The sequence below is a fragment of the Balaenoptera borealis genome (assembly GCF_965194805.1).
Source record: "Balaenoptera borealis genome assembly, chromosome: 14".
Lineage (NCBI taxonomy): Eukaryota > Metazoa > Chordata > Mammalia > Artiodactyla > Balaenopteridae > Balaenoptera > Balaenoptera borealis.
In genome coordinates this window covers 76,440,160-76,461,206 of record NC_138875.1, presented here as the reverse complement: position 1 = coordinate 76,461,206, position 21,047 = coordinate 76,440,160, and the positions used below count along the sequence as shown (strand labels likewise).

Sequence of the window (21,047 nt, the reverse complement as noted above, 5' to 3'; positions counted from 1 at the left end):
CACGCCTCAGCTGTGATTTGGACTCTTTGATTACATTGGCCAGTAGATGTCCCTCTGTATCACTTGAATTAGTTTGAGTTAGGTTTGCCATCAGTATTAAATAAGTTTTTTTTTACAGAAACACATAAAACATGGATATGTATGGATTGGTTGATGCAGTGTGACCAGAAGCTTGCAGGAACCTAACCCTGTATTTCCCCTGGGAGCAATGGTTGAGTATTTGCTAATTCAGTGATCATGGTGACTTCACAGAACATAACTACTACAAATAATGATCATCAACTCTCTCTCTCTCCCCCTATACATGTATAGATATGTATATATTGATATATACATACACATACATACATATATGCAGTTATGTGTATATATAAAATAAATAATACATACATAATATGTAATGATGTTATATATCATATATACATGCATATGTGTTATATGTAAATATATGTAAAATACTAGACTAATCAGCAAGCACTCTTACATTTCCACTTTTCCTCTTACGATAAGGACTATTAAGTGGGACAAATGCTTAGTAGTTTGGTCTGTTTTCTATTTTATTTTTCAAGTACAGTAGAGGCAAAGGGCAGATAATAAGATAATTGATGCAAAGAGGTAATTAGGGAAGAAAAGTGCCAAGGACCTACAAAGTACTGTCATTATGGCTTGTTTCCTGGCCAATTTCTCCCATGTAATACCAAAGGTGCATTTCAAACCCCATTCCTACACCATCACCCTTCTGGGGCAGAATGAGGTGAAGCAGAAGAATGGAAACCAGCCAAGAGTGAACAAGTTGACTTGGGGATTCACTGAGGATGGAAAACTTGCAGGAATCATCTAGTACACAGTCCTTCTGGAGCCTAATCAGATAACAAACCAGGGCTGGGAGCAAATGGGTTTATAAGTACATTTTCAATCTCTAGCATCCGCAGAGCATGCTCAGAGGCGGAAGGTTTGCAGTGAGCCAGGGGTAGTTGCAAGTGGTTCCTCTCCAGCCAGGCTGCCAGCTCAGTTTCTGCAATAAAATGGGTCACTGATGAGGGCTGATTTGAGGGAGTAGGACAGTCCTCGTCTTTCAAAGCTGAGGACAAGTGAGGATTAAGTCCCCTTGGCCCTGATTTCCAGCTCCTTCTTCAGGAAAGAAAGGAAAACTTGAAGGTCATTTCTCTCTAAAAGAGGAGTTAAAGCTTTGCAGTTATTTCTGAGTTTTTGGTCTGGTTTTTGCATGGCCAAGCTGCAAGGAAAATCAAGAAAGGAAACGACAGTGTCCCCAACAAGCCTTCATGGGACCTGGGGACAGAGAAACCCTGAGTGAAAAACCAAGCTCTCGTGACTTAGAACTGAAGCCAGCAGGAGGCATTGTGTTAAGGGTCTGGATTTAGAGGCAACAGGAAAGAAGGTGATGTTCAACTCCTACCACTGTCATTTCATCTGGTGCTTCTGGGGACATCTTCAGAACCTCTCCTCAATAATCACCTCTCCTAGGAAACCAACCTGTGTTCAGTTTAGGGACTCATTGGATATGAAGTATTTAAATCTAGACTCTTCACTAGGGCTGCTCCTGGCTCTATCTCTTGCTATCCTGGGACCTTGGGCAAGTTCCTTGGCCCCTCGCTTTCCTTGTCCAGAAAATAGGGCTTATCATTGTACCTTCTACTCAGGACCGACGGAAGAACTGGTTGAAATCAGACACGTAGTGCTCCCAGCATGGTGCTGGCCCACATTAAGTGCTCAGTAACTGGCAGCTCTCATTCCAGAATAATGATAATTCTAATACAAAGTCCTCATTGCCAACCACAGCCTGTAAGGTTTGAACTTATACTCATGTCCTTTTGTTTTTTCTGCCTTCTGCACCTTGTGCTGCCCCTTCCTCTCCCAGGTACAGTAATCTCCATACTGAGGAGCCTCAGTGATCTTTTAAAAATCTCGGGGGGTGAGCATTCTGTGGCCCTAGATCCCCAAGATGATGAGGGGGGCTGATGGGGCAACCAGAAGGAAATGGTCAAGAACTGTCAAAAGGCACTGACACAACCCAGGAGACCCTCATCAACTGTCCTATCTGCATAGCACTTTAACACACTGCAAAGATTTCACAATAGCATCCCTCTTAAGCGTCACCATTTCCTTGCAAGTCACATAAGATGGGAGTTTTAGGGCCCACTTTAAAGATGCCAAAAATGAGGACACATAAGGTAAGATGACTCACCAAAGGCACATCAGTAGTAAACAGAGGGACTGTCTTAGAACAAAGTGTCATATCCCTGGCTGCACCCTAGAATCATGGTGGGGGACGAGAGGAATTAATAATGCTAATTCCAGAATCCCAACCAAACCAACTAAAGAAGATGCTCATGGTGGGTACCCACATCATACTTTCTGAAAAGTCCACCTGGTGATTGTAATGTGCAGCTGGGGCTGAGAACCACCAGCTTAGAACCATGTGCCCCGATCCACACTCTCTCCAGGCTCCCTTTCCTCCAGCCAGGGCACCTTCAACTTGAATGTACATCAGAGTCACCTGGAGGGCTCAGGAAAGGAGACCGACGCCCACTTCCCAGCCCCCGAGTTTCTGATTCAGGAAGGCTGGGACAGAGCCCCAAAAGTTGCATTTCTAAGTTCCAGGTGATGTTATGCTGCTGGTCTAGGGACCACACACACTCTGGGGACCACCCCTGTGTGCAGTGCTAGAAAAACGGAACCCAGGAGACCAAATTTCCTGGTCCATGGTTTCCCTTCTGCTGACAGCATTCTCTTTGTCCTGGGTCAGAGCAAATGTTACCAGAAACCAAGGAAGGCCAGGGGGGAGGCTGAATACTCTGGGGCTTTTTCTTCTCCTATTTCTCTCCTTTTAAAAATAATCCACCACTTAAGAGACTGTCACTGAGCATTTGCTGCTTGTTCTTCCACACACGGCCCAAACCCTTCTCCTGCTATGCAGGTCTTCTTAAATATTGAATATGTCTGCTGCTCCACCAACTGCCACAGCCAGGGCTGAGGTAATGTCGATGTTGACAAAGGCTTAATACGACTAATCAGGTTACAAAGATCAGGCTGCTGGGCTGGTTTTATAAAAGACCTTCACTTTCTTCCCCAGCACCAAAATCTCCGGTGCCTCAACACCTTCCCTGACTGTCCCCCACCCCTTTCAAGATATGGGGACTGTTTTTTCTTTTACTGCTTTTGCTGTTTAATGAACCATAGGATGAGTTAGAGCAGCCTGGGGAGTGGGTCGGGTTTTGAACAAGGGCAAGGAGCATTAGCTTGACACTGTCAGTGCTCATTTATCTAACAAATACTACTTACTGAGCACTTACTGTGTGCCGACACTGTGGGATACAGTGTATTGAGCTTCCTGTCATAAATAAAACACTCAAATATTCCTGTGCTGGTGGAACTGACATTCTAGTGAGGGGAGATAGACAACAAATGAAATAAATAAGTAAAATCATGTGTCACATGGTGCTAAGTGCTAGGGAGGAAAATAAAATAAAGAAGGAAGAAGTAGAATTCTGGAGGCGGGTGCAATTTTAAACAAGATGATCCAAAAAGGTCTCACTGTGAAGGTGATGTTTAAGTAAAGTCCAAAAGGAAGTGAGGTAGTGGGCAGAGAGTGGAAAGGATTAAGCGTACCCTCTCTAGAATGTTGAGCTCTGAGATTTCGTCATCATCATCATCACCACCATCAAATAAAAATAACTAATGTTATTAGTTATTTGTTATTTGTTATTATGTTATCATGCCTGTTCCAAGCAGAGACTATATATATTGACTTGTTAAATTCCCAAGACAACCCCAGGAGGTAGATGTTATTGTCATCCCCATTTTCCAGATGAGGAAACTGAGGTACAGGGAGATTTAGTAACTTGCTCAGTCACACAGCAGCAGAGCTGGGATTCAAACCTAGGCAGACTGGCAACTATCCCTACCTCCTCCCTCCACTCGCACCGCCCTCATTTTCAGGAAGGGACCCTACACCATGGTTAATTACAGAACATAATCTCTCCCTGGTTGGGGTCCCACTGTCCTCCTCCTTTCTAGGGAGTCAGTGCTGTAAAGAGGGTGGGGTGCAGGTGGATTGGCCAACATATGAAACTCCTTCTGGGTCAGTTTAGAGTATTTCCTCTTCCTCCCCTGATTGTGAATCCTGTGCTGCAACTAGGGAGCCCTTTTCAAAACAGATCAGATCAGGTCATCCTTTTGCTTGTGAAACCGCATTGCTCTTGGGATAAAGACAAGTTGCCACACCATGGCCCTGCAGGTACTATCAACCTCATCTCACACTGCGCTCCCCCCAAACCTGTGCTCCAGCCATGCTGGCCTTCTTTGATCCTGGAATACCACCACCTCAGGGCCTTGGCACATGCTGTCCTCACTGCCATAAATGTTCTTTTCTCCTCTTTTTGCTTGGTTAACTCCTATTCATCCTTCAGCTCCCAGGTCAAATGTCACTTCCTCAGGGAAGCCCTCCCAGATTACATCAGATTTCTTTGTCATATGCTCTCAGAGACCTGTGTTCCTCTCTTTAGAACCCTTGCCTCAGGTTCTAATTATACATCCATTTGTATCATTACTGATTTATGTCTACCTCCTTGAGGGAAGGTACCAACTCTAAATTGTTTTCTACCATATCCCAACAGTGAGCACAGTGCCTGACAAATACTACTAATGACCAGATAGAAGATAAGGATCCCCCAACCAAATATCCCTCAGAAAACAGAAATCCACCTTCTATCCAGGTCCTTAAAATATTTTTTTACACTGTCAAGTGTCTCTCATTATCTCTCTCAATTTACTTTTTGGAATAACGGAATAGTTTATGTAAATTCTTTCTAAGCTTTTCATCCATCAGGCTCCAAATGGTATCTCTTTCTTTTCCCATTCTTCAACAAAAGGTTTTTGCAGTAGATGACTTTTGTTAAAGTTATAAAACTTTCCTTACTTTTCTGGTTTGTTGATTATTTTTAAAATATGTGTCAGTGGCAGAAAAAATAGTTTTTATGGATTAATTGATTATTTTATATAATATGTGATTTTAAGTATGTTTGTATAATATGATTGATGAATCAGATACTATAAATGGACATTTGACCATTTCATCTACATCCCTAATAGGTTTTGTTTTCTTTCTTTCAGCTCCTAACAGATTATTTTTTAAAGTCTGGCTAACCATTTTGTGCAAGTTAGGAGGGACTGATTTTACTGGGAAAATGTGGAAATTGAAGGTCAACCTTGTATTTGGGGCCATCTGACCTACATGGCAGTAGATAGTCAATAAATATCTATCAGCTGAATAGTGATGATTATATGTTGAATAAATAAATGATTTTATGTTGACTGAGGGGACCCCTAACTTCAATGCAGAGGAGACTAGACATTCTTTTCTGAATTATCCCCCTAACAAAAACGAACTCAGATTTATAGCTTCATGCAATCACCTCCGAATGTGCACTTAACTCTTATGGATCATGTTCTGTCTTAGGATTTTTACTTCTTCAGTTTGGCTCCAGTAGGTTAAATGATCAGCAGCGAGAGGAGTCAGATGGAAGTCAACACCAGGAAGGACAATCATGCTGATCAGACCTGTCCAGCAATGTGTGGAATGACTTTGTAGGTGCTGAGCCAACCACCATGGAGGCATTCAAGCCCACTGGCCTAGGAGTGATGAAGAGGATTCACCCACGGGAAAGAGCAGCGTTCCTCCCAGAATGACCCATGGACCAGCTGCAACCAAATCGGTCAGGAAACTCTTTACCCTGCAGGTTCCTGGGTACAACCCCAAATCTTCTGAATCAGAATTTCTAGGGATGGGCCTTGAGAATTAAAAAAAATACCCCAGGAGATTCTTGAATACGGTAAAATGTGAGAACCCCTGAAGTTAATGACTAGGCAAAATTAGCTCCCAGACATTAGGATTTCTCAAGTGAGTAAAATTCTCTTCCAAATTTTAGGGGAGCCCTCCCTAGGGTTGTCAACTTTTGTTGTTGTTGGTACTTTCCAAGGAAGGGCACTAAAATATTTTTTTAAAGAAAGAAACTACCATCAACTATTGCCAATGTTTCATTTTTAAAGAACATATTTTAACATTAAATGAGCAGAAAAGACAATGTCAGACTAAAGGAAAATCCGTTCTAGGAAAATTTAGTTGGCAATATTTTGCCTATCTTCAAAGGCCTAATTTTCCTTCTTTCATCAAGGCCAGTGGGAACTTTATAACAGGCCAGATCCATGTTTGGAAACCACTAGCATAAGCAAGTGATCTCCAAGAGCCTTCCTGAACTAGGAAGATCCAAAGATCTTAGAACGAGTTTGTGTTGGCTACTATGAAATAACAACAATGGTGACGATAGGGTCCTGGGATCTCTGCCCATATGAACCAATTTGATCCTTATGAGAACCCTATAAAATACATGTTGTTGTTAACAGCATCCCCATTTTATAGTTGGAAAAAAACCCTGAGGTACTGGGAGCTTTGGTAACTGGCCAAGTCTGTACAGTTAGAAAGGGATGAAGTGCAGATTTGAACCCAAGGAGTCTTAGCTCTCATTGCTGAGCCCCTTACTGCTGGGGTACCCCACAAGCAAGTCAGGTTTTACAAATGCCTGGTACACACACACCCCTGGCTTGAGCCAACCAACTGCTGGTGCTGAAGAACAAAGAGCCCAGAGGTTTGCTCATGGCACATGCAGTGGGGTGAGGACAGAAGCCGAGGGAGAGGGAGGTACCCAACTTCCCCCAAAGCATGAGAAGTAGCCTACAGAACCCTGTATGTTTACCCTGGGGCTCCCAGCTCCCCATGGGAATCAGCCACCTGCCGGTAGCCAGGTGTTCTGTGACTTGGAGCACCCACCTGGAAGCACTCACAGCCCCAGCTGCTGGGGCCTGACCAGGAAGGATGCTGAGGGCACAATTTTAACCGCCTGCTTTTTCCAGCATTTTGTCACATTCTGTTGGATTTAGGCTTTGTCGCTGCCTTTTCCTCTGGGGAGGGGAGGATGGTGCACATTAACCGGGTGGGAAGGGCATTTGCAGACCTCCCTGAAAGGCCCCTCCCTCTGAACACCCTGTTGGTCTTGCCTCTTAACCCACTGGCCCCTCTCCACATCCCCAGAATCACAACCGCTGAACCACTGCCAAGAAGGGTCCCAACCCCTGGTGTGGGCCCTGGTTCCTCCCTCTCCCCCATATCTGACCTGACTGAGCTACTGCCGAAGCCCCGCACCACCCCAGATCTTACCACCGTCTTTCTTCTACCACTTGGCCCAGGCGCCATCGTTGCTCCCCATCACCGGTCTCCTGGCTTCCACCCCGCCTCCTGCAGTCCTTTCTCCACTCAGAAACCGAAGTGATCATTACCAAAATTGTAAATTAGGTCATGTCACTCTCCCAATTAAAGCCCCCTTCCCAGTGAAATAAAATCCAGACTCCTTGCCTACCCTGGCAGGTCCTGCAGTCCCCAGGGCCCTCTGACCTCATCCCCCTCACTTTCCCCTCATCCCACTACACTGGCCTTCTTGCTATTCCCTCAAGACACCACAGTTGTCTCTGCCTTTGCACTTGGTGTTCCTCCAGCCTGGATCCTTCTGGCTCCTTCTAGAAACTCAGCTCTCAATCCAAATGTTACCATCTCCCCTGGCCATCCTTTTCATAACTAAATTGTAATAACTAAATTATCTCTCTTCCCCCACCCACTATTTATCACTCTCGATCATGTCATACCATTTCCTTCATAGCACTTAACATGGTCTAAAACCATCTTATTTGTGTGTTTCCCTTGTTTATTGCCTTTGTTCCCCACTAGACTGTAAGCTCTAGGAAGGCAGGGAGCTCTGTCTCATTCACTGCTGAGTCCCCGGTGCCTGGCACATGGTAGTATACAATAAATATTTGAGAATGAATGAATGAAGGAGTAAATAAATGAAAGGGAATGAGTTTGCAGAAAGCAGTGGTTCTCAAAGTGGGGTTCCTGGAGCAGCAGAATCCATATCACCTGGGAGTGATGTGTTAGACATGCAAATTCTTGGGCCCCACTCACTGAATCAGAAACTCTGTTTTAACAGCCCTCCAAGGGATTCTGACACAGGCTTAAGTTTGTGAATCTCTGTCATAGAACCACCTACAGTCTCTCACCGGATCCCCTCTTGTGACTAAGGAGTGCATAACTGACTGGGTGGTCAGTCTTGTCGGGGGAAGGAGGAAGGAGTCAGCCCTGTGCCCTTGACTGAAAACTGGCCTCTGCATGCCCAGGTAGTCTTCAGGCCCCAGAGCCATGCAGAGCACACCAAGGCTGGGAAGGGCTTTGGAGACCACTGTGTCCCTCCCCAGAGCAGGAGGGCAGGCAATTTGCCCAGAAAGCCACATCTCTGGCCTTTTGAAAGCTCCACAAAATCCCAAGCATTTGATTTAGCAGTAAGACGACCACCTCGTCCTGGTTTGCCTGAGCCTCTCCCAGTTTGAACACAGAAAGTCCTGCCTGCCAAGAATCCCTTCAGTCCCAGGCTAACTGGGACAGCTGGTCATCCTACTTGGAGGCCTGACTTGGGGTCTTGGGACTCACAAATGCATTCCCTTCCCAAGCCACTTTGGTATATCTGCATGGACAAGACTAAAGATGGGATGGGGAAGGGCAGCGGTTAGGACAGGAAGATAAAAAGAGATTGGGAGAAAATGCCAGTGGAAGGGAGACAGGAGAGGTCAGATGAGGGGGAAAAAAGGGGAGGAAAGATGAACCACAGGAAGAAAGAAAGGGAATTTTTAAAGGATGGGAAAGATGGGGAAGGGGCTGGGTTGGGGGTGTGAAAAGGGGAGAGAGAAAGAGACAGAGACAGACTTAGAGACACAGTGCTATGGTGACAGAGGAAAACCTGACAGGTAGAGCAGGAGGGGACGGGGGCAGGCACAGGCTATGGGGCAGAATGGACCACACAGATGCCTTTTGGCAGCATCTCGCATGGAGGGCCTCCTAACAAACTTCAAGAAATCATCTCTCTTCTCAGCAGCCCCGGAATGCAGCCTCATCATCAATGGCTGGCACCAAACCTGCTTACCGAATCTATTCTCTACTGAAAGCTGCTTCCATTCACAAGTTGCTGCTTGTCATGGTGTAGATGCATTACAAGAGGAAAGAAAGGAGAGAAAGGGAGAGAGAGAGAGGAAGGAAGGAAGGAAGGAAGGAAGGGAGGGAGGGAGGGAGGGAGGGAGGAAGGGAGAGAGACAGAGAGAGAGAGAGAGAAGAAAGAAAAAGGCAGCTGAATGAACTTAGATTATATTAAGAGATGTGGAGAAATTTTTTTTTCTTCCACTCTGCAAATAAATCCTTCACAAACCAAACATCATAATGATGCTGTCATATGAATTTCCTCTTGTTGATTAATTGCAGAGGGGTGGGCAAAACCCCAGCTTCTTGAGGCATGTTATCTTGCTCACTAGCTGGATTCCTAAGACAGAGTCTGACACAGCTCCATTGCAATGAGATTTAAGCGTGCATTATATGTCATTAAAACTAATGACAGCAAGACAATTACTTCGAAGAAACCACAGTGACATTGCATATGGCAGTCTGGTGCCTCGGCACTGCACAGTGGTGTCCCACATTCCTCTGGCCCAAATGGGAAGCTGTGTTGGGCTAAGAGGAACCAGGTCTGTTCCCTGGCCAGGCTGGAGGGCTGACCCTTGACGCCTTGACAATGAGCCATCCTACAACCTGAATCCCTGGGTGCTGCCTGAGAAAGAAGCAGCCCCCCTGGAGCACTCAGGTTAGCAGGGAATGGGGTCAACCCTGGTAGGTCCAGCTCGTGCTCCCGTGTGAAACAGAGGGATCCAGTAGCAAAAAGTAAATGATGTGTGCTGAGGAAGCAACAGACCTCAGCCCCTCGGGGGATGATGAGGGTGGGGGACCTTGGCAAAAATTCTGAAGCTCACAACACACCCAGAGCTGTTATAACTAATACCTGTAATAGTGTTTTGCATTTCAAAAACTCCTTTATAGCACAGATCCCAGGGCCCTGTACTCAGAGTTTCTGATGGGACAGGTCCAGAATATAACCCAAGAATTTGCCTTTCTAACAAGTTCTCAGGTGATGCCGATACCGCTGGGGCGGTGGGGGGAAGGTGGCCAGGACCACAGTCTGAGAACCACTGAGTTAGATGAATCACCCAATTCAGGCAAATCAGTCTTGAGCATTGAGAGCTTTTTACAGCAGAATGTGAATCCAGCAGTGTTTGTCTTTCTTTGCCTTTTGCCCTCTCAGGTGAAACCTCAAGCTTAGTACGTGCAAACTCCACTCCCCATTCCCAAAAAGCACTCCCTTCACTTTTCGGAGAGGATTTTACAACTCCTCTTCACTGAAGTGTAAATGACTAATAAGGCTGGATGCATTATTCCACCCAAAAGCATCTTTATCCAAGAGCAAAGCCTAAAGACAAAGGATGAAACTTTAATGATGGAAATTCACATATCAGTGAGCTGAGTGTTTTAGGGTGACAGAGGAAGCCCTCTTTGTACCAACCCCCCAAAAGATCACATTTTGTAGGCAGCCGCTTACATTATCTAAGTCCCAAAGGGATTATGTCTTTGTCACTATTTTTTGCCAATGTCCACCATGGTACCAGGCACACTGTAAGTACTCCATAAATGTATGACACATGAATAAATGTCAATTAACACTCTTGACAAGAGGAGAGAGAGGCCAGTCCTTTGCCTGTAGCAGATCTGAGATGAAAGCCAAGCCCTTTTAAACTCTTCACCAATGACTCATCATAATCAACAAACAGTAACTAAGCACCTACTGTATGCAGCTCTCTTGCTGGACCATAGGCAAAAGGCACCTCCCCAAACTGACCAGTTCACTAGTCAATCGAGGTTTCATTCATTCATTCATTCATGCAAGTCATTGCTGAGCATTTGCTGTGTGCTAAATCTGACTCCAAAAAGGAAGATGGCACAGCCTTGGCCTGCAAGGATCTCGCCTTGTAGCATCTCAGGTGCCGTATGCAGGAGTATCGTGGCAGGGAAAGCACCATAGCAGGGAAGGGAGGGAAAGCTCAGGTCTCCTAGGAAAAATCCTCGGGCTCCGAGCTGGTGAGTTGAGATGATTCAGCAAAAGCCTCCCAAGGATTTGGAGGAACGAAAGACTCAGAGTAGTCAGGAGGGCTTCTCCTCCTGAACTCCTTCCTCCAGGGCCTACCCACCACACTCACAACTGCCCTGTTTCCTCAGGGCCTCACAGGCTTAAAGAAAGGAGGTCATTATGCCCATTTCATGGGTGAATAAACTGAGGTCTGGGGACCCTCAGCAACTGCACAAAGACCACATACAGAATAAGTGGGACTGGAAGTCTACTGTCTCCAAGCCACATCCTCTTTCTCCTGGGTCCCAGAGCTGTATGCCTGGCACAAAGGATTCACCTTCCTCTATCCTGGCCCAGTCTTACTTTGGTCGGGGTGATTTCACTGTTACCATCACCAACAGCATCCCCATCACTCACATTTGTTGGACACTTACTCCTTGCCAGGCTCAGTACTAAGCACACTGCAAACATTAACTCAAAATTCTCACAGTTCCTTTACTATCCTTACTTTAATGATGGAGAAACTGAAGCTCAGAGAGATGATATGACATAACTAGCAAGTGTTAGAACCAGGATCTAAACCCAAGAGATCTATTTCCAGAGCCCACACTCTTCACCACCACACTGCACCTGAGGAAAATGAGGCTCAGAGAGGTTTAGGGTCTTGCCTGAAGTCACACAGCAAGGAAACATTGGAGCCAGGATTCAAACTCAGGTCTGGCTGCTCCCAGGGACCCACACTGCAGCCCCTGGAGGCTAAAAAGCCTGGTTAATGAAGCAGACAGGGGTGGGGAACAGCAAGGAGAGAGGGCTATTTCTGTGGTGCCTCCTTCACTCTCCCAGCACATCAAGGATCTCCATCCTGGGTGGCAGCTGAATAATTTAAGCTCATCGGCTCCAGCCCACCACTACTGGGTCCCAGATTTATTTTTATCCCAGGTTACAGCCACAGTGCTTAACAGAAATAAACCATGCTGTTCGCTTCTCATCACTTTTACATCAACTCCAATTTGTCTGCCTTCATGATCAGCTCCCCTCTTGAAGGCGATAAAGAACAGAAGACAGGTCCATATGTCATGGTGGTTTTTGTTAGAAAGTCACAAACTCTCTATGACCCACAGAGAGAGAAAGAAAGAGAGGGTTAAATAAAAGTAAATACCACAGCCTACAAATAAACCACCCTAACCAGACCCACAGCCTTAGACAGGCAGCCAGGATGTGTACAGGCAGCAAGAAAAGAGAAAAGGCAGAGCAAGCTGGGGAGACTGACTTCCCAGGCCACCGTTTTGGACTGCAGAATCTCTGGCCACTGCCTCCCTCCCACCAGTGAGAAAGGAAATGTCCACATTTGTCTCCACGGTTATGCTTCCTGATTACCAGCACAGGATGGAGAAGAGCTGCTGAAAGTCCTCCCCCTGCACCCTGGCTGGGTGGGGGTAGTGGGGGCTGCTGGAGCCAGGAATGAGAGTGTAATGCCTTGTCTTTTATGTTGCTGTGCATGACTTATGGTGTGGTCTTGGGCAAGTTGCTTTCCCTCTTTGGGGCCCGTGAAGGGTCAGATTAGATCAGAGGTTCCGAACTTGAGGTGCTCAGGTGGGCTACAGGGTATATGCATCTTTTCAGAGTGAAGGTTCTCAAAGGGGTCCTTGGTGTCTCCCTGAGATAAATCTCTATAGGGCCTTCAAGTGCTGCCAAACCTGGATGTCTATGCAACTGAAGCCATAAACAAAGAAGATCCCTCTCCAGATGGGCACAGGATTCTAGGAACCTAGCAAAGTTCTCAAAGGGTCGATCCCCATCCTGATTCACCCAAACAAAACCTCCTCAACACATAAGATAAATTCCCAAACACAGTGCTAACCATTCCTAGAAGCGTTGAGTGTGTGCACACACATGCACACTCATCACATAGTCATAGAACCTCGGAGCTGGAAGGGGCCTTGGGGTCACATAGACCAACTACCTCATTGCAAAGATGGAGAAACTGAGGCCCAGAAAGGGGAGGCAGAGCTGGGGCTGGAACCCAGGGCTCCTGATCCAAGTCCAAGGCTCTTTCCAGAAGATTCTGTTTCCCTTTCCCTGGTGCACCATAATGCACCAATTCAAATGTAATGAGGGAGGAGGGAGGGCAGCCTCTTGGATATTAACCACCCCCAAGGAAGTAAGGCTGGGAGGCAGCAAGTAGATGTTCAAAAACACCCACGTGTGGACAGCCCAGTCCCAGCTACCTCAGGTGGGCTGGCATGCACTGCGTGGCTGAACCAGTTGTTATAATATATATGTATAACTGAATCACTTTGCTGTACACCTGAAACTAACACAGCACTGAAAGTCAACTATACTTATATAGAGAGAGATATATAAAACCATATAAATTTTACATATTATATACTCTATATATTCATATATATTCTACATATTATATATTAGAATATTAGATATATATTACACATTCTAATATATAATATATAATATTCTTCTATAATATATTATATATATATATTAATACCCCTGTACTGTATGGTTATATTGCACTGAGGCCCCTGTGGTTCCCTTGATACTCCCCCATCCCCCTAAAACCTCCCCATAATCCAGCAATTAAAGAGTTAACACTCAGCACAGCAGGGGACCCCTAAGATCCCCCACTCCAGGGCCCCAGCCATGGTCCAGTCTGACCAGTTAATGGTAAGTTCAATATTTTAAATATCACCCATGGACAGATCCGTGGCTCCTTATTTGAACCAAATTTCCCCACATTCATCATTCACACTTAGGCTTCCCAGGGAGGAAACTAAGGCAACTTCCTCCTCAAGGTCACCCAACAAGGAAAACCTAGGATTTTGAGGACCAAATCTTTGGTACTAACCACCAAGCATCCCTCCCCCTCTGCCTCACATATCTTTCCTGAGCAGTCATATGCCCCGGGATTTTGGTGTCCCCACTTGGCTCTGGGGCTGGAGAAAATGACTGAGTGGACTCTGCTTACGCTTGCCAGTCTCTGGGGCTGATATTTTATTCCTCCCACCTCCAAGACCAAGAACTGAAAGAGGAAATCCTTGGGGGTGCAGAACACTGAAGTGGCCCATGAGCTAATAGTGAAGATGCTAAAAATAAGGACATTCGTTTCCAGAAAGATAGATGTAATCAAAGCAGGAAGCAAAGAAAATCCCCTTTTGATGGGTCACAAATTAGCAGCAAAGGCATTTAAAATTAAATGTGAGTTTTGGACTCAGTTACAAGGGACCTCCCCTTCCCACTCACTAACAGGTTGGTGAGGCTTATTCCATCAGAATAAAGAAACTAGAGCAGGGTATGGTCTACCCTGGAACAGGTCTGAAGCTGAAGCCTGGAGCCTGGAGCCCTTCCCCAGAATCTGAACAAACATTGTTCCCTTCTTTCCCTACTCTGAGACAGACTCAAGGATAAAGTCCCCTGGGCTGGTGCACCCTCTATACAATCACTTACAGGTTATATACCACCTGTGAAAATAAAACACTGTCTGCTCAGCAGACAGCTGACTGCTCCCCTCTGGCCTGCCTGACCACTCATTCCAAGCAAAATGTGGTCCTTTCATGTCTCCCAGTTCTCTCATTTCAGGAAGCTTAGAACAGCCAAGCTTGCAAAAAAAAAAACCACCACAATTAAATTATTCAGCTGTCCCTGGAAGATGGTACTCTCTGAGCCCAGTCCTATGCAAGACTCACTTGGTATGCCTAGGTTACCCTAGGCAAGGGTGAACCCTTCAGCCTTAGGTGACCGTGTCCCATCCAGAGTCAAAGTGCCCACCCACTAGATCAGAACACCCAGTGATCCCCCCATGCCAGGCTGGCCAGCCCCACAAAGGGTTAATTCACTCAGAGAACTGCCGGCTACTTCCAACAGCTTCTGCTGCAAGGGAGAGGACAAATTGGGCAGAAGCCACAATTTTGATTGCATTACTTAAAACATTAGCATATTTTACCCCCACCCTGGGCAGTGAGCAGAAATCTCATTTGGCTTTGGGGTGTTGCTTAAGAGATCAAACACTGCAGAATGTGGGGAAACAAACGTGGTCATTCCTCAACACCCCTCCCCTCCCACCAGCCCTCTATCCCACAAGCTCATGTACACATCTCCTCGCAAATGGGATTCCAATACCCCTAGCCCATTTGCACAGTTGAGAAGAATATCACTTACCGCGACACCAGAGGATTGCAGGGGGAACGGGTGAGCCAAATTCTTGCCAACTCCTCTCTTCCCTGCCGGGTGGGAAAATGCTAACTCCGGATGACTTGGTTTGAAAGCTCAGTGGAGATGCCTGAAAGAAAATTGTTCATTTGACTCTCCTACTCTTCCCAAAATAAAATCGAAGCAACTGCACACACACACACACACACACACACACACACACACACCACCAACTACCCCTAAATCATGCAGGTCCATGATGAAAAGAAATACCACTGCCAGAAGAGGAGAAAACTCAGACCACTCAGTGGACAAGGCACACAGTGGCTCCCTCAGACTGCCCTCCACATGGATGAAGGTTTTTGCTCTGTGAATCAATCTCTCTCTCTCTCTCTCTCTCTCTCCTCTCTCTTTCTCTCTCTCTTCCTCTTTCTCTCTGTCGTCCGCGTAGACGACTCCGCGCTGCTGGCAGTAGACGTATCAATTGCTTCCCCAGTGCCGGAATCAGTGGCAGCTGCCGCCACTGCTGCAAAACCCGGTGTGAGCAAGGGAGGGGGCAGCAGCTTCCAGGCGCAAGGGGAACCGAGCCTGCCTTCCACCCGTGACTTAAGTGTGAGGTGCCTGGAGAAAAGAGAGGTAGGAGGCCGCGAGGAGAGATTGGGCGCACCAGAGATCCTAGCTGGTCGAAACGGCAATCAGGAGATTGGAGATCAGCACCGCGGACAGCGCTAAAACGCGGCGGCGGATGGGATGGGCGGGAAGCGAACCCTTAGGCTGCGAAGTCAAGTTATTGGATGTTAAGAGCAGAAAAGGGGGAGAGTCCAGGGGAGGTGGGGGAACAGGACTTCTCAACATCACACAGTGAAGTCAGTGACAGCCTACCTACCACACACTTGTTCTAATCTTGTCGCTCACTCTCGGAGCAAAGAAGCTGTAACTTCACAGCCCCTTTCCCACACACGCCCCCAGACCTTCACTGCTCATCTCTGCTCAGAAAAGAGTTTGACCCCAGTGCGGGAGCCTCAAAGTGGCTTCTCCCCCTACCCCACAAATCAGCCCAGTTGACCTGTCTTCACCCACATTGCTGCAGATTTCTGACCTATACCTCGGATGCCTCAGAATTCAGAGCAGGAAGATGAGGCTTAGGAAATGGAAATTTCTCTGGGGCAGAATTGCTTAGTTGAAATAGCACTTGACAGGTTTCTGGAACCAAGTCTAGCCCCCATACAACCTTGGAAAGTCACTGAACGTCTCCAAGTCTTATCTGCAAAATGAGCATATGACTATCTGATTTTCCGAAAGACAGGAAGCAAGAAGTTAAAAAGCAACAATAAGAACACCCAAGTTGTGGGTTGGTATAATCCCATGATCCATAACCTGTCCTGTGATTCAAATGTCTTGACAAAAGGAGAAAGGAATTGACAGCCAATCCAGAATGGTATGTGCCAGCCTCACCTTTCAGTTTATGGTTTGAGTGGGATGAAGTTGGGAGATTACAGAAGGTCTAAATCTGACAATTGAGCCATGGCCAAAGACCTATCCCCAAAAGACCCAGATTCATCTTCTGAAGTGAAACCACTATATGGACAAGAAAATAAAATCATTAAAAGGAGAAATATATAAAGAGAAATTGATTCCCATGGCTTCCATGTTCCAGATCTCAAGGGTCTTATTCCTGTTTATTGTGAGGAAAGGGCAGGAAATCTCAAATAGGCGAAGATCTGTTTAGAATTTCTCTGCAAAGTAAATAAGAACCCTCTTTACTGGGGACCCTCCTCTAAACGGTCCCACTTAGATGGCCCAGGGTGAGCCACCACATTTGTCACTTAATCCCCCTCCCCACCTTGAAAACTAGGACTTAAAATGTCAGGATCTTAGAGACCATTTAGAGCTTCACTTTATAGATGATCATGATGATGGTGGTGGTGATGGTCTTGTGGTGATGGTGGTAGTGATGCTGGTGGTAGTGATGATGATGGCAGCTATCATTTATCGAGAATCAACTACACACCAGCCCTTCTGCTAGAAACTTTACATGTGTCATCTCCTTGAATCCTCACCATGACCTTTTGAGGAAACTATGATTATCTCCACTTTACAGATGAGGAAACTGAGACTCAAGAAATTAATTATCTTGCATAAGTTTATACAGTAAGTGGCAGACACAGGATTGAAACCCAGGGTTGTATGATTCCAAAGCCCATGCTTCAGCATGTCTCTCTCAGAGTCAAGTTCAAATGCATTCTACAATTTTTTGGCAGGACTTCATTGAATCTTTTCTAGGAAGATCCTCTGACATAGGTTCAATGCCCTCACTGTACACATGGAGAAACTGGGGACCAGAGAGGGACAGTGACTTGCCCATAGCCAAAGAGCTAGAAAGTGGCAGAGTTGAGTCTGGAACTCAGGCTTTTCAGATGCCAGGTCCTGTGTTTCAGTGTCTAGAATAGTGTCAGGTATATGGTAGGCCCTCAATAAACATCTGAAGAGTGATTCAAGAAGCCCACACAGGATGCTGGTAGTGGAATCAGAATCCGATTAGTTCCAGGCCTTTTGGCTCCCAGTCCCAAGGAATCTACCCGTACCTCACAGCTTCCCTGGCATTAGGCACGTGTTCTGGGAGGGTCTGTCATGAATTCAGATCGCCCTTAGGGAATGAAAAAAGCCACAACCTGCTAAATGTCTAGACACCTACCACCTGTATTAAGCATCTTACAGTTGCTACTTCCAGTCTTCATAACTACGAGGTGGGTGCTATTATTGTCCCATTTTCAGTTGTTGAGACTGAGACTCAGACATGTGAAGGAAAGCCCTGAAGCTCACACAGGCAAGGAGTGGCACAGGCAGGGATGCAAATCCTGGGTCTGTCTGACTCCAAGGCCTCTGTTTTTGCCACCTTGCTAGTTTTTTCCTCAGACTGCCTGGCCCCTCACCCCCACCCCCACCCCCGCTCCCCCGCCCAAGAGGCCCCTGTTGGAGTGTAAATGAGGCCTGAGTTCCCCCCTCCCCCACCCCTGGTTTCAACCTGAGCAGTTGTGCTTTTAAATGTTTTGCATACTGGGCAGCTGCCCAAGCCTTCACTGGAACAGAGCTTTGCAGCAAAATTAAAAAGTAATAATATGGTTGAAACCAGAGCTCTGCACCTTCCCTGGTGACCACGCCATCTAGGAACTAGCTCTGCGTTCTCAGGGAATCTTGCCTCCAGCCTCCCCACCTCCCTGTTCACCATCTCCAAACCCCTCTTCTGTTCTGAGAGCTTCTGGAGAACTCTTCATTCAAAGAACCAGCTGCTGCTGTAAGCTCTGACAGCTCTGCCGCAGGGAGACGCCTGGAAACCAGACACCCCAAGGCTGAGCCCAACCAGGCTCTGGTCCTCTCAAAGATGGAGCACTGCAAAGGGATTTCTCAGTGCCTTGGATTCAGCAAGCTGCCCTGTCCTGTCCTTGTTCTGCCGAGGCCAGAGGCAGCCCATTAAGACTCTCCATCACCCCCAGAGTAGACAAGCAGTGACGATGGTGGTAATAACTGTAACAAAACTACCCACTATGTTCTGGGTGACTTGTGTGTACCACGCTGTTATTTCATCCTCACAAGAATCCTATGTGTTAAGATGGTAATAGTTTTATTTCATTTTACAAATGAGAAAACTGAGACTCAGTTGCCTAAAACAACTAGCCAATTAGTTCATAAGTGGTGGCATTGCGATTTGAACGAAGGTCCTCTAAGTTTATAACTATTATGCTATATGGCATCCTAGTTATAATTGCCTCTTCCATTTATTTTGGGTGCTTATGATTCACCAGGTGCCATGTTTTATCACCCCAGCACTATTCATGACTTATAACAGTGAAATGAAGTTGTACTACACTATTTGCCTATCTTAGAGATGAGGAAATTAGACACAAAGAGGCCAGGTGATGTGCCTAACGTAATACAAGTAGGAAGAGAGGGTAGGGCAGGGTGCAAATCTGCAGTTTATCTCAGGGCCCACGTGGTCTACTGTCTCCCAAAGAAATGGTGCCGAATTTGCCCAGAAAGAAAGAATGTTCCCATTTCACTTGGCAAGTGGGGTAGAATAATGCCCCCCAAAGACGTCCACATCCTCATCCTCAGAAGTGGTGAACATGTTACCTTACATGGCAAACAGCACTTTACAGGTATGATTAAGTTAAGGATCTTGAGATAAAGAGATTACCCTGAGTTATCTGGGTAGGCCCAGTGTAATCACAAAAATTCTTATAAGGGGACAGGGAGGCAGGAGGGTCAGAGAGGAGCAGTGATAATGGACTGCAGGATTGAGAGAGAGAACCTATGTTATTGGCCTTGAAGATGGAGGAAGGGGCCACAAGCCAAGGAATGAGGGAAGCCTCTAAAAGCTAGTAAAGGCAAGGAAACAGATTCTCCCTTAGAGCCTCCAGAAGGAGCACAGCCCTGCCAGCACCTTGATTTTAGGACTTCTGCCCTCCAAAACTGTAAGATAATAAATCCGTGTTGTTGCAAGCCCCTAAGTTTGTTGTTATTTGTTACAGAAGCCATAGGAAACCAACAGCAAGCTTGCCGGAGGACCCTACAAAGAGAAGTCCATAGCACATCAACCTTAGGAATTGCGACTGAGCTCCCTCTCGGCCAGAGGATCCAGTGCTTTAATCATAACACTGCCTGTTCTAAACAATACAGTGTACATGTGTGTGCATGTGTGTGCACATGCACATGCACCTGCACGTGTGTGCACACAGAAGGAGGCCGTACAAGAGGAAAGATTCATGCTCAAAGCCTCAGCCTGACCGTCAAGCTCTGTCGCTGGATGGCACTGCCAGGGCACAACATGCTTTATTCACTTCCTTCTTCTCTTTAAGAGCCTCCAGGGAAATGTTATCAACAGGAACACAAAAGAGAAGAAATGTCACAGGGCAGCTTTCCAGGAGCACAACTCATCACAGGGGATCAGTCAAAGACAAAACAAGTAGATGGAGCAAAGAGACAGGAGAGCAAGAAAAAGAAAGAAAGAGAATGAGCTAAAGAGGGAGAGAGAAAACTGCTGTGTCCCTGAGGTTGGCCTTTGTGCCCCAACAGATCCCATCTCACCGGGAAAGGGGCAAGTCTTGGGAAAGCCCATTAGCCCCCTTAGGAGAAAATAGGGTAATTACAGAGAAGATGTTGCAGGACTTGGCGAGACAAGCTTTTACGATAAGTCAACAAGGATTATTTATTAATCAGTCAATTCAGTGTTATCAGGCAAGGTACTCCTAGGGGAAAGAAACTTGGACTTGCCTTCTGGTGCTCTGAGCTTAATCCTTGGCTCCCCCACCCACCAGCTGTGTGACCTTGGGCATGTCACTTTCATGTTCTGAATCTCAGTTTTGTCAACTGTAAAGTGGGACTGCAACACCTTTCCCACCTACCTACCAATGTGGCTAGGACGTTTCATTGAGCTAATGGATGTGGGTGAGTGTTGTATCCTCTAAATAACAAGTAGCAGCTACCATTTATTAAGCACCTACTGTGTGCTGGGTGCTTAACTAGGCTCCTTTCTTCCTCAAGGAGTGTAGTTAAGCATCCAGCCCCAAACTACCACCGGTGCTGGAGGAAGGAGCATCAGCAGAGACAGTATAATGAAATGGTTAAAAAGCCAGGTTTTATGGTAAGGCTACCTAGGTTCCAATCTGGCTCTACCACATACTAAACCTCTCTGTGCCTCAGTGTCCCCACAAGTAAGGCAGAGATTGTAACAGTACTTCCTCATATGGTTGTCATGAGGATCAAATTAGCTAATGTATGTAAATCACTTAGAAGAGTTCCTGGCATACAGGAAGC

The 21,047-nt window shown here is 46.3% G+C and overlaps 1 protein-coding gene and 1 pseudogene across 3 annotated transcripts in view; one reads left to right on the top strand and one right to left on the bottom strand.

Annotated features, from left to right (window-relative positions):
• RPH3A (rabphilin 3A) overlaps positions 1-15,290 on the bottom strand; it is a 100,086-nt gene extending 84,796 nt beyond the window's left edge. Inside the window, exon 1 of one of the 2 annotated variants that reach the window (XM_082353676.1) lies at positions 15,243-15,290. Coding sequence is in view for 1 of the 2 variants with exons in the window: in XM_082353677.1 (XP_082209803.1) it covers positions 7,235-7,270 (36 nt within the window). In the remaining variant the exon portion in view is untranslated. Of the gene's footprint in view, positions 1-7,234; positions 9,181-15,242 lie in introns of those variants that run through there. The other variant, XM_082353677.1, reaches the window with a different exon arrangement.
• LOC309610631 (ATP synthase F(0) complex subunit C1, mitochondrial pseudogene) overlaps positions 1-21,047 on the top strand; it is a 218,161-nt pseudogene that overhangs the window by 88,173 nt on the left and 108,941 nt on the right. The gene's annotated exons all lie outside the window — the stretch shown is intronic.